This window comes from Rhincodon typus, chromosome 28, assembly GCF_021869965.1.
Source record: "Rhincodon typus isolate 14 chromosome 28, sRhiTyp1.1, whole genome shotgun sequence".
Classification (NCBI taxonomy): Eukaryota; Metazoa; Chordata; class Chondrichthyes; order Orectolobiformes; family Rhincodontidae; genus Rhincodon; species Rhincodon typus.
In genome coordinates, this window is record NC_063359.1 from 34,933,116 (window position 1) to 34,944,627 (window position 11,512).

General features: G+C 44.9%; 1 protein-coding gene across 1 annotated transcript in view; it reads left to right on the forward strand.

Annotated features, from left to right (window-relative positions):
* The window catches only part of LOC109919681 (dynamin-1-like), a 153,354-nt gene extending 143,232 nt beyond the window's left edge, over positions 1-10,122 (forward strand). The window contains exon 15 of the mRNA XM_048613395.1: positions 7,343-10,122. Coding sequence (XP_048469352.1) covers positions 7,343-7,361 — 19 coding nt within the window. The 3' untranslated portion in view covers positions 7,362-10,122. The remainder of the gene's footprint in view (positions 1-7,342) is intronic.
* The last annotated feature ends 1,390 nt before the right edge of the window (positions 10,123-11,512 follow it).

Sequence of the window (11,512 nt, forward strand, 5' to 3'; positions counted from 1 at the left end):
AGATACGGAGTGAAGATCTCAGTGACTGAGTGAGATACGGAGTGAAGGTCTCTCGGTGACTAAGTTTTGTTTTTTGATTGTCCCCAGTCAGTGAAAGCTGAGCCCTCTCCTACACTGCCATCTGTTGGCCATTCTCACAGAATCGACCCATCTGGGTTCAAATCCATGGGTTTGCGGAAATGTTGAATCCTGCAATTTCCTCTTCTTCTGTTAAGGGGTACTATGATGCAGTGCTTGTGTCTGATCAAGAGAGGTTATGACACACCTCTGGAGCAAGTGGGACTTGAACCCAGGGCCTCAATATCCAGAATGTGTGTAATAACTTCTCTTAGCAGGGTGATGAGAAAATATCTGTCATGTCCTTAATTTGAAGCTGGGTTAAGCACTCCCTGTAAATTAAACTGAAACATTGAGGTCGTGGTCACATCACTGGGCTCGTAATCCCTCAGGCTAAAGTTCTTTCAGAGTGGGCTGAAGGGTCTTTTAGCCTGCTGTAAAAACTCTATGACCCGATGACACTAACCTGAACCTCAAACCCAAGCATTCTTGCTTTGTGAGGACGTGGTATTTGTTTGGTGGAGGCAGTAGTCAGTAGTCAGTGACTCTGGAACTGCATGAGGCTCCTTAAGGATTCCCAGCATTCCCAACCTTGCGCCATCGAACCCATGGAAATCCCTTTCACAATAAAGTGATTTCTTTCCATCTCCCATTTTTTTTGCATCCTCCAACACCAGCACCTCCACATCACGAAATAGGACAGAGTGTTTGGAAAGGGTTAGGAACCTAACTTCAAGCGCATCGGATAAAGGGATGACAATGAGAAAGCGACGCTAAATACAGGACTGAAGGTGTTGTATCTGAATGTACACAGTATAAGTAATAAGGTAAATGAGCTTGTGGCGCAGATTAAGTTTGGCAGGTATGAGGGGGTGGGCATCACGGAGACGCGACTGCAAGGGGATCGGGATTGGGAGCTAAATATCCAAGGATATTGAAAAGGCAGGCAGGTGGGCAGAGGAGGAGGTGTTGCCTTATTAGTAAGAAATGGAATTAAATGGATAGCAAAAAACAACATAGGGTCAGATGATGTAGAGTCTGTGTGGGTAGAATTGAGGAATTGCAGAGGTAAAAAAAAAACATAATGGGAGTTATGTACAGGCCTCCAAACAGTAGTCAGGATATGGGGCACAAGGTACACCATGAGATAGAAAAGGTGTGTGAGAAAGGCAAAGTTACAGTGATCATAGGGGATTCCAATATGCAGGTGGACTGAGAAAGTCAGGTTGGTAGTGGATTGCAAGAAAAGGAGTTTGTGGAATGTCTACGAGATGGCTTTTTGGAGCAGCTTGTGGTGGAGCCCACAAGGGAACAGGCAATACTGGATTTAGTGTGGTGCAATGAGGCAGACTCGATAAGGGAGCTTAAGGTGAAGGAACCCTTAGGAGGCAGTGATCATAGTATGATAGAATTTACTCTGCAATTTGAGAGGGAGAAGGTGGAATCAGATGTAGCAGTATTATAGCTGAATAAAGGCGACTACAGAGGTATGAGGGAGGAGCTGGGCAGAATTGACTGGAAGAGGAGCCTAGCAGGAAAGACAGTGGAACAGCAATGGCAGGAGTTTCTGGGATTAATTCAGGAGACACAGCTAAAATTCTTCCCGAGGAAACAGAAGCATGGTACAGGGATATTGAGGCCACCATGGCTGACTAGGGAAGTCAGGAACAGCACAAGAGGAAAAGAGAAAGCATATAATGTGGCAAAGGGCAGTGGGAAGCCAAAGGTTTGGGAAACATACAAAGACCAACAGAGCACAACTAAAAAAGAAATAAGGAGGGAGAAGATTAAATATGAGGGTAAGCTAACCTGTAATATAAAAGAAGATTGCAAGAGTTTCTTTTGATATATAAAGGGCAAAAGAGAGGCAGAAGTGGAAATAGGGCTGCTGGAAAATCACACTTGAGAAGTAGTAAAGGGGACCAAAGAAATGGTGGAAGAACTGAACAAGTACTTTGCATCAGCCTTCACGGTGGAAGACATGAGTAATATCTCAAAAATTCAAGAGCGTTGGGGGCAGAGGTGAGTATGATGGCCATTATCAAGGAGAAGGTGCAAGAAAAACTGAAAGGTCTGAACGTGAATAAACCACCAGGACCAGATGGAGTACATCCCAGACTTCTTAAGGAGATAGCTGAAGAGGTGGTGGGGTGTTAGTGGTGATCTTTCAGGAATCCCTGGAGTCAGGGAGGGTCCCAGAGGACTGGAAAATCACGAATGTAACCCCCACTCCTGTTTAAGAAGGACTAAGACAAAATATGGGAAATTACAGGCCGATTAGCCTGACCTCAGTCGTTGGTAAGCTGTTGGAGTCCATTGTGAAAGATGAGATTTCTGAATATTTGGAAATATACAGTAAAACAGGGCAAAGTCAGCATGATTTCATCAAGGGGAGGTCATGCCTGACAAATCTGTTAGAATTCTTTGAGGAGGTAATGAGCAGGGTAGACCAAGGAGAACCAATGGATGTTATCTACCTGGACTTCAAGAAGGCCTTTGACAAGGTGCCGCACAGGAGGCTGCTGAGTAAGATAAAGGCCCAGGGTGTTAGAGGGAAGGTGCTAGCATGGATAGAAGATTGGCTGTCTGGAAGACAGCAGAGAGAGGGGATAAAAGGGACTTTCTTAGGATGGCAGCCGGTGACAAGTGGTGTTCCACAAGGGTCAGTGTTGGGACCACAACTTTTCACTTTATACATTAATGATCTAGATGAAGGAACTGTGAGCATTCTGGCTAAGTTTGCAGATGATACAAAGATAGGTGGAGGGACAGGTAGTATTGAGGAGGTGGCGAGGCTGCAGAAGGGTTTGGACAGGTTAGGAGAGTAGGCAAAGAAGTGGCAGATGGAACACAATGTGAGAAAGTGTGAGGTCATGCACTTTGGTAAGGAGAATAAAAGCATGGACTGTTTTCTAAATGGAAGGCAAATTCAGAAATCTGAGGTGCAAAGGGACTTGGGAGTCCTAGACCAGGATTCTCTGAAGGTTAACTTGCAGGTTGAGTTGGAAGTCAGGAAGGCAAATGCAATGTTAGCATTTATTTCGAGAGGCTTAGCATCTCAAAACAGGGATGTACTTCTGAGGCTTTATAAGGCTCTGGTCAGGCAACATTTGGAGTATTGTGTGCAGTTTTGGGCCCCATATCTCAGGAAGGATGTACTGGCCCTGGAGCGGTCCCAGAGGATGTTCATGAACATTGTCCCAGGAATGAAAAGCTTAACATATGATGAGCGTTTGAGGACTCTGGATCTATACTTGATGAAGTTTAGAAGGGTGAGGGGGGATCTAATTGAAACTTAGAGAATACTGAGAGGCCTGGACAGAGAGGATATTGGGAAGATGTTTCCATTGGCAGGAGAAACTAGGACCCAAGGGCACAGCCTGAAATGAAAGGGAAGACCCTTTAGAATGGAGATAAAGAGAAACTTCTTCAGCCAGAGAGTGGTGAATCTATGGAATTAATTGCCACAGAAGGCTGTGGAGGCCAGATCATTGAGTATATTTAAGACAGAGAAAGATATGTTAAGGGGATCAAAGGTTACGGGGAGAATGTGGGAGAATGGAGTTGAGAACCTTAGCAGCCATGACTGAATGGTGGACCATACTCGATGGGCCAAATGGCCTAATTTTCACTCCTGTATCTTATGATCTATGCCCTAGAGTTTTGGACTCGGGGAAAACCAGGGGATAAGACCTTGATTTTTCACTTTATCCATGCCCCTCATGATTTTATAAAGCTCTATAAGGTCACCCCTCAGCCTCTGATGCTCCAGGGAAAATAGCCCCTGCCTATTCAGCCTCTCCCTATAGCTCAAACCCTTCAACCCTGGCAGCATCTTTGTACATATTTACTGCACCCTTTCAGGTTTGATGGCATCTTTTCTGTAGCGCTATAAAGTGAAAATGTATACACTGTTGTTTCCTCTTTGGTGTTTCTTGTGAATTGTCCTGATGAGTGCAAGATGAATAGCTTTGTAAAATGGTTTCTTAGTTCTGCAATGCTCATGTAGTTTTACATGAAAGCTCCTTCACGTCACATCCCATCACCCTTGGAACTCTCACTGTGTGACTCAGCGTTGGCACTCCGTGTACATGAGACACAGCATTAACAATTAAGGTTACATGTGTGATATACGAGTGCATCAAAACCCCTAAATAAGCAGGAACCACTTCACACTTACTCAGCTCGACTCCTTTCATCTCACAGTATTCAAACATCTTCGTAACTCCCTGTCACCTCCAGCCTTTTGTTTTAGTTAATTAACATAGGTGTGTTGTCTAAACAATGTCATGAAGGTTTGGTTAATCAGGCTAATTGTGAATGAATAGAAGGAGATGGAAGGGAAAGCTTAAGGATAGAATAAAACCAAGGACTGTGGATGCTGGAAATGTGAAACAAAAGCAGGAATTGCTGGAGAAACTCAGCAGGTCTGGCAGCATATGCGGGGAGAGAGACCCAGAAGTTAACATCTCTAGTCCAGGGACCTTTATTCAGAACTAGTTCAAACAGGTTTTGATTTCAGTGAGGGATAGAAGTAGATTTGCTGTGAAAACAATATAGATTTGTGCCATTTATCGCTATTTCGGCTTTTTGAATTTTATCCAATTAGTCCCATTTCCCTCTTCTTACACAATAGTCCTGTCAGTGTTTCCCTTATTTATTTATCCAATACCCTTTGAAACTTGTTTTTAAAACAGCTTCCAGAAAATTGTGTGTGTGTGTGTGTGTGTGTGTGTGTGTTCATGTATGTGTTTGTGTGTGTTCATGTGTGTGCTTGTGTGTGCGTGCGTGCATGTGTTTGTGTGTGTTTTCAATGCCCCTAGATCCACGGATGTCCTGTGGGTCAGGTTCAGCTCGCTTGTGCTGCACCACTTGGTCAAATAGCTCGTTGGCGTGAAGAATGGTGACCTTGAGGTTGAGGCGGAAGGAGTATAGCCAGTGTCAGTGGCCTTCAGCAGTGCTTTGACAATTTTAAAAAACAAGAGGTGGGTGGGGGGATCTGGGGATTAACTGTTGCAGGTTGATCACTGTAGTTATAGAATCTGGGTTGTTCGTAAAACACAGCACACGCAAACATGACAGGAAGGTATGTCTTAAATTCTGCATTTTACAGCGATTACACCCCAGTTACGATTTAAACCATCAGATCAATCTGAGGTTTGGGAATCCTTGACAAACAATGCACAGATTATTTGTAAGTTGATGTGCTTGTTTAATGTTACTTGGGCGTAACTGAGCTCACTTAAGTCAGTGTGGAGTTGGAGGAACACAGTGGGCCAGGCAGCATCAGAGGAGCAGGAATGTTGACGTTTTGGGTCAGGACTGAAGAAGGGTCCCGACCCGAAATGTCAACATTCTTGCTCCTCTGATGCTGCCTGGTCTGTTGTGTTCCTCCAGCTCCACACCGTGTTATCTCTGACTCCAGCATCTGCAGTTCTTACTATCTCACTTAAGTCAGTCACTTTTTCCAGTGACTAACTGCGGACTGGAGGGTCACAGGTTCAATCCCTGGTCTGTCCTGGCTTTCAGGTTTCAGGGAGTGGGGTTTGTGGACTTACAGGTTGTATAGTTGTGCTCAGTGACCTGCATTATACCTGACGATCACTATTTTCACTCATGCTCACAGCTAGTACAACCAGGATACTATCAGACATAATTAATCTGTCAAGGTTAATCTTAACAAAGTAATCCCTCCAGTCAATGTGCCTGCTTACACCTGGATTTATCGAATTTATAAGCATCACGTATAGACAGGTGGTTAAGAGGGCATTTAGCATGCTTGACTTCAATGCTTAGACCTTTGAGTATATGAGTTATATTGAGGTTGGACAAGACATTGCTGAGGCCACTTCTGAAGAAGTGTCCAGTTCTGGTCGCCCAGTTGTAGGAAGGATATTGTCAAGCTAGAAAGGGTTCAGACGAGATTTACCAGGATATTGCTGGGAATGGAGCATTTCAGTTCTGGGGAGAGGCTAGATAGGCTGGAACTTTTTTCACTGGAGCATAGGAGGTTGAGGGGTGACCTAATGGAGGTTTATAAAATCATGAGGCGTATAGATAAGGTGAATAGCAGATGTCTTTTCCCTAGCGTGGGGGGATTTCAAGACTAGGGGGGGCATATTCTTAAAGCGAGAGGAGAAAGATTTTAAAAAGACATGAGGGGCAGCTTTTTTACACACAGAGTGCTTCATGTGTGGAATGAACTGCCAGAGGAAGTGGTGGATGCAGCTCCAGTTACAACATTTAAAAGACATTAGAGTTAAGTACATGAATCAGAAATGTTTGGAAGAATATGGACCAAGCACAGGCAGGTGGGACTAGTTAAGTTTGGGATTATGGTCAGCATGGACTGGTTGGACCGAAGCATCTGTTTCAGTGCGGTATGATTGTAAGACTGAGGACATAGAAGCCCATTCAGCCCATCATGCCTGTACTGGCTCTTTAGTTGGGCTGTCCAATTATTCCCACACACCTGCTGTTTCCTCATAGCCCTGTCACTTGTTTCTCTGCCCTTTTTGAATATTTATCCAACTTCCTTTGGAAAGTTACCCTTAAATCAGCTTCCACCATCCTTTCAAACAGCACGTTCCAAATCGGAGCTTGCTATCAGTTTCCTACACGAGCTATAGTCACTTGGGCAAGGAGGCAGAAAGAGGTACATGACTGAAAGTACAACCTCAATTGAGGAGTTAATGCCTTTTGGAGAGATTGGGAAGGCGGAGGTTTGTGAAGGGGAAATAAACATTATTCCTGAACGCAGGAACATGTTTTTATCTTTCAGTCATCAGGACAATTGCAAAAAAAATGTCAAATTCTAAGATAGTTGCAGCCTTTTAGAGCACAGGCGAAAACTAAAATTTGGCATGCTTGTTTCTGTCCTGATGAGTGCAAGATGAAAAGCTTCACCCTTCTTTTAAGCAACATTTACATTCCATAGCACCAAGTGATGGCTTGTGTCCCTGGGACAGACATACAACAAGAGAAACAAACATGGGACAACACAGTGTTAACATGATAACACACTACATACCTGCTATCACCGCACCCCCCCATCCCATTTATTTCAGAGCCCCCTTCCCATCCCCCATTTTTGAAGAAGGGTCCCGACCCGAAACATCAGCTTTCCTGATGCTGCTTGGTCTGCTGCATTCCTCCAGCTCCACACTGTGTTATCTCTGACTCCAGCATCGGCAGTTCTTACTATCTCTAAGAAAAACAAACATGTTGCTCTTAAAGAAGTTGCAGATTACCGGTGTTAGTAATAACCAAACTTTTGTTTTTGCAGGGACCGGCAAGGGTTCTAACTGACCTGGACTGAACTGCTCTGGGACCAGTATGGGTTCCTACAGGGGACAAACATCCAGGTTCTGTAAATTGCCTTGCTATGTAATGTGCATCGTCATATCAGGAAACATTGACACACATCACCAAAACTTGCGAAAAAGGCAAGCAATGTCTAGACCAGTGAGATTCATATCACAGCCTGTTGGGGCATGGAGGGGGACTTGCAAAATATCTCTCTTCACCTGTTACTGTCTGGGGCTCCTTTCACATTCTGTGTGAGATATTGTAAGAACAGCGCTGTTGTTCCTCTTGGCTCTTGCTGTTCAGTGAGAAGGTGCAGGAGTTATCCTAGTCTCCGGATGGGAAACATGACAGCTAAAGAGGACTTATAGTTTGATAGAAAAATCAGACTTGTAGTTCCTCCATTCCCAACCCCCCACCTCATCAGCTTCTCTTGGGAGAGTGCTTGGCTTCCACTTGGTATCTGTCCAAGGCTAGAAACCAGGAGCTGAGTGTATGGGGAGTTGACCGCACTGACTGGCAGTCACACTATGGGGTGGTGTATTGGGAGCGCTGTTCGGAATACCTCTGGAGCAGGACACAGCCTGGGAGCACAGCCTATGCCAAGAGTTTGGTGTCGTTACATCAGGTTGGTGAATAACACTGGTCCAGGCAATGAATGTCTGTCCTCTCTAGGCACCTGTACCTCTGGCTGGTGAGGGCTTTGGTTTGGGCTTGTTTGTGCAATGGAAAATTAACCAGAGAAAGGGAGAGCTGCTCATGTGCACTTTTGTCTTCATGATCTGTAACCTTTGACCTTGCCCATCTGCCATCTTTATTTGATATTATCTTTCAGAATAACAATAAGTGACCCTTGAGGACATTAACTCTCGACTGGTACGTGCCACAGCTCATTAACACTACCTCCTCTGCTGTGCTTTGCATGACCATTGTTCCTCACACCTCCATGTAACGTGGCACTGCTTTTATTGAGCAGTGATGAGTAAGGGTGTGGCATGGTGTTGTAGTTTGCATTACAGCATTGTGAAAATATCTTTGTGTCACATATGCTTTGTCGCAGCTTTCTCTCCCTGCTGGTAAAGGCAGTGCCTTTAGTCCCACCCTCCACTGAGTCATTCACCCATCCCCGTAAGAGAACAGAATGTGAGCACCACTTTAGGATCATAGTGGCACAGAGGATTGCCATTATTCATAAACCGTGTTTATTGTAATGTGCAAATTTGCTCGTGTCCTCTGTCAGTGTTTCCACTTTCTCTGGTAGCGGTTGACGTTTAGTTCCTTTCCTGTTGTTTTCTCGGTGAACGCACTTGGCTCAGGGTCAGTGCACCCAGCTCCCTTCACTTTCTCCATCCACCACACTGCTGCCCAGCAATTGGACATGAGTAAAAATGGCTCAGGTTGTCACACCTGATCATATCGCCACCTCTTATTCGTTCATCAATCATAAAAACCCACTGCCTTAGGGTTTTTGTGGTGCAGTGGTAATGTGCCTACCTTTGACTCAGGAGACCCAGGTTCAAGTCCCAGCTGCTCCTAGAGGTGTGTAATAATATTTCCTAACAGCTCGATTCGGGGAAAATATCTAAAAACCGCTGTCTGTCTGCTCCCAGGGAGCCTGCACGTTGCAGCATTGATTCATTATTAATAAGAGTTGTTTGGAGCATCTCTCCCTAACCCAGACAACAATGAGACCCTGCCATTTGCCAGAGCTGGGATGATGAGAAACCCAGACCTGAGACAAAACATCATCAAGGCACTGGCAAGTTGGCTTGAACGCCATTGATTAACACACAAATCACTGGCAAGGGTTAGAGAGGGATTAAAATTTCACAAGCGTCAACTGGTGCCAAAGAAAAGAAACATTTTAGACAACTCTGCCAGTGCATTCTTTGTATGTGAGACTAACTGTGTCTGTATCTTGGAGTATTGTGCCCATACCTGTCACTGTGGTCAATTAATCGGTCTGTTCATTTTGTATAGTACTTGGAGGTGTAATGCATAAATCAGGAACACGGCATAAGATAAAGTCAAGGACAAGAAAAGGCCATTCAACCCATTGAGCTCATCCTTCTAGTGCTCTAACTCAACAGCTTTCCTAAAGCCTTGGGCTCCACTTGGGAAATAAAACCACTCATTCCCAATCTTGGCCACAATTCCCACTTAATTATCTCGTTCCACCATTTGTGACAATCGGTCATTTTCTCAGTTTGTCTCACTGATGTGTTTGTGGAGACAATGGCATCAAATTTCCTGTTAAACCAGTTGCGGATAAACTGCCCTTTAAACGTTAATACATTTGCTCATGGAATGAGAAACTGGGATGTATTAGATCCTGCTTTGAACATGTGAGACTTGGGCTTTGACACTGCACAGAGAGTGATTATAAGCGACCATGTGAAATGAGCTTCAAGCAATCTCACCCCATTTCCCTAAAGGTTAAAATTGAAACTACTTGACACTAAGATCAGCACTCAACCCGATAGACAGCTAGTACAGGTAAAGAGACAGTAGACTTTGTTGCTGAGGTACTTAGTGAGTGGAGAGAGCTTTCCTCTGTAACTAACCATGATGCAACTGACCAAAGAAATCCTTGCAGCTATACTGAAGTGCGATTGGAAAAGTGGCCCATTTCAGAAAGTGTTGAAATTGAATGTAGCAACCTGAGGTGGTACGGTGGCTCAGCTATTAGCACTGTTGCCTCATAGCACCTGGGACCTGGGTTCGATTCCGCCTCTAGGTGCCTGTCTGCGTGGAGTTTACGCATGTTTCCTCCCACAGTCTATAGATGTGCAGGTTAGGGTGGATTGGCCATAGGATATGTAGAGATAGGGTGGACAGTGGTGAGTCTGGGTGGGATGCTCTTCGGAGGGTCGGTGTGGACTCGATCAGCCAAGTGGCCTGCTCCAACACTACGGGGATTCTATGAACAGAACAAGACACAGAGACTAGAATCAGCAGCACAGTTGGCTTTGCACGATGACTCAGTGTAGAGTCAGGCTGTGAAAAGAAGGCTGCTGGGATTCCTACCGATCCTACTCACCTCAGAACAATCCAAACATTGGACCAGCAGTTGGATTAAAGCAGCAAAATAGTTCAGTGTCAGTTGCACCTTCAATGGTTCATTGCAATAAACAAAATTAAGCTCCTTCAGGACAGTGTGGAACATTGACAATTTGGTTTGGCAGGGCTGTACCTTCTAAATTTGGGTTCAGACTAGAGGAGAATTGGATGAGAACTTAGATCCTAGCCTGCCATTGAGGAGCAAGGATCTCACAGTCTCTGCCCCCTCCCCTACCCACAGGCTGATGTGGTGCTGATTTTAGCACTGACTGAGATAAGGAGAGGAGAGAGGCACCGCCCCTAGGGAAGAAAGAAGGGTGATGGAAGGAACGTCCATTTATGTAGTTCCTTTCACCATCTTAGCATCCCAAAGTGCCTCCTCACCAGGGTTCAAATGGGAGGGCCTGGAGTAACAATTGAGGCGATGTCCAAAAACGCCACGAAAGGATGAGGGCTTGACACAGTATCAACTGATTGGCACTAAAAGGAAAGCATTTCCTTGGATCATGGGTTCATTTTGATAATTAATCCTGAAACAGAATCTCGATGGTACCTTACTTGACTTTCATTGTGTTGTGTTGACTGCATTTCCATTGGTAATTTCCGTCCATTGTCACAATTACCAACTCCTTGCGGACAATGCATGTGCGTGATGCCCACTGTTTACTCTGGCTGTCTGTCGATATGTTACTGGAAGAATGTAAAAGGTAGTCATTCTTCCCGCAAGATCCCAGACCGAAGTGAACCCAATCATTGGCGACACTCAGTCCATGGTGGTTGATAAAATAGGTTGTCTGCAGCTGATTCCCACAGGTCACCTTGCAGAATCCGATGGAAGCAACAAATATTAATGTGCAATGTAAATCCTTTTCCTGAATGGCAACTCTGTGGTCTCCAGAAATGGCTTCTGGGGAGAGAAAGGAATGAGGAATTTCCCAAAATAAATCAGCTGCGTTTTCACCCCTTGCTCCCATGTAAATTTTCTGAATGACCTGCACGCGGCTTTATGGGGTGGGCTGGGGGAGATGTTAGAGGTGCACAGAAAGAGTCAACATATCACATTTCAGCCAGGGTTGAGGATAAGCTTCCT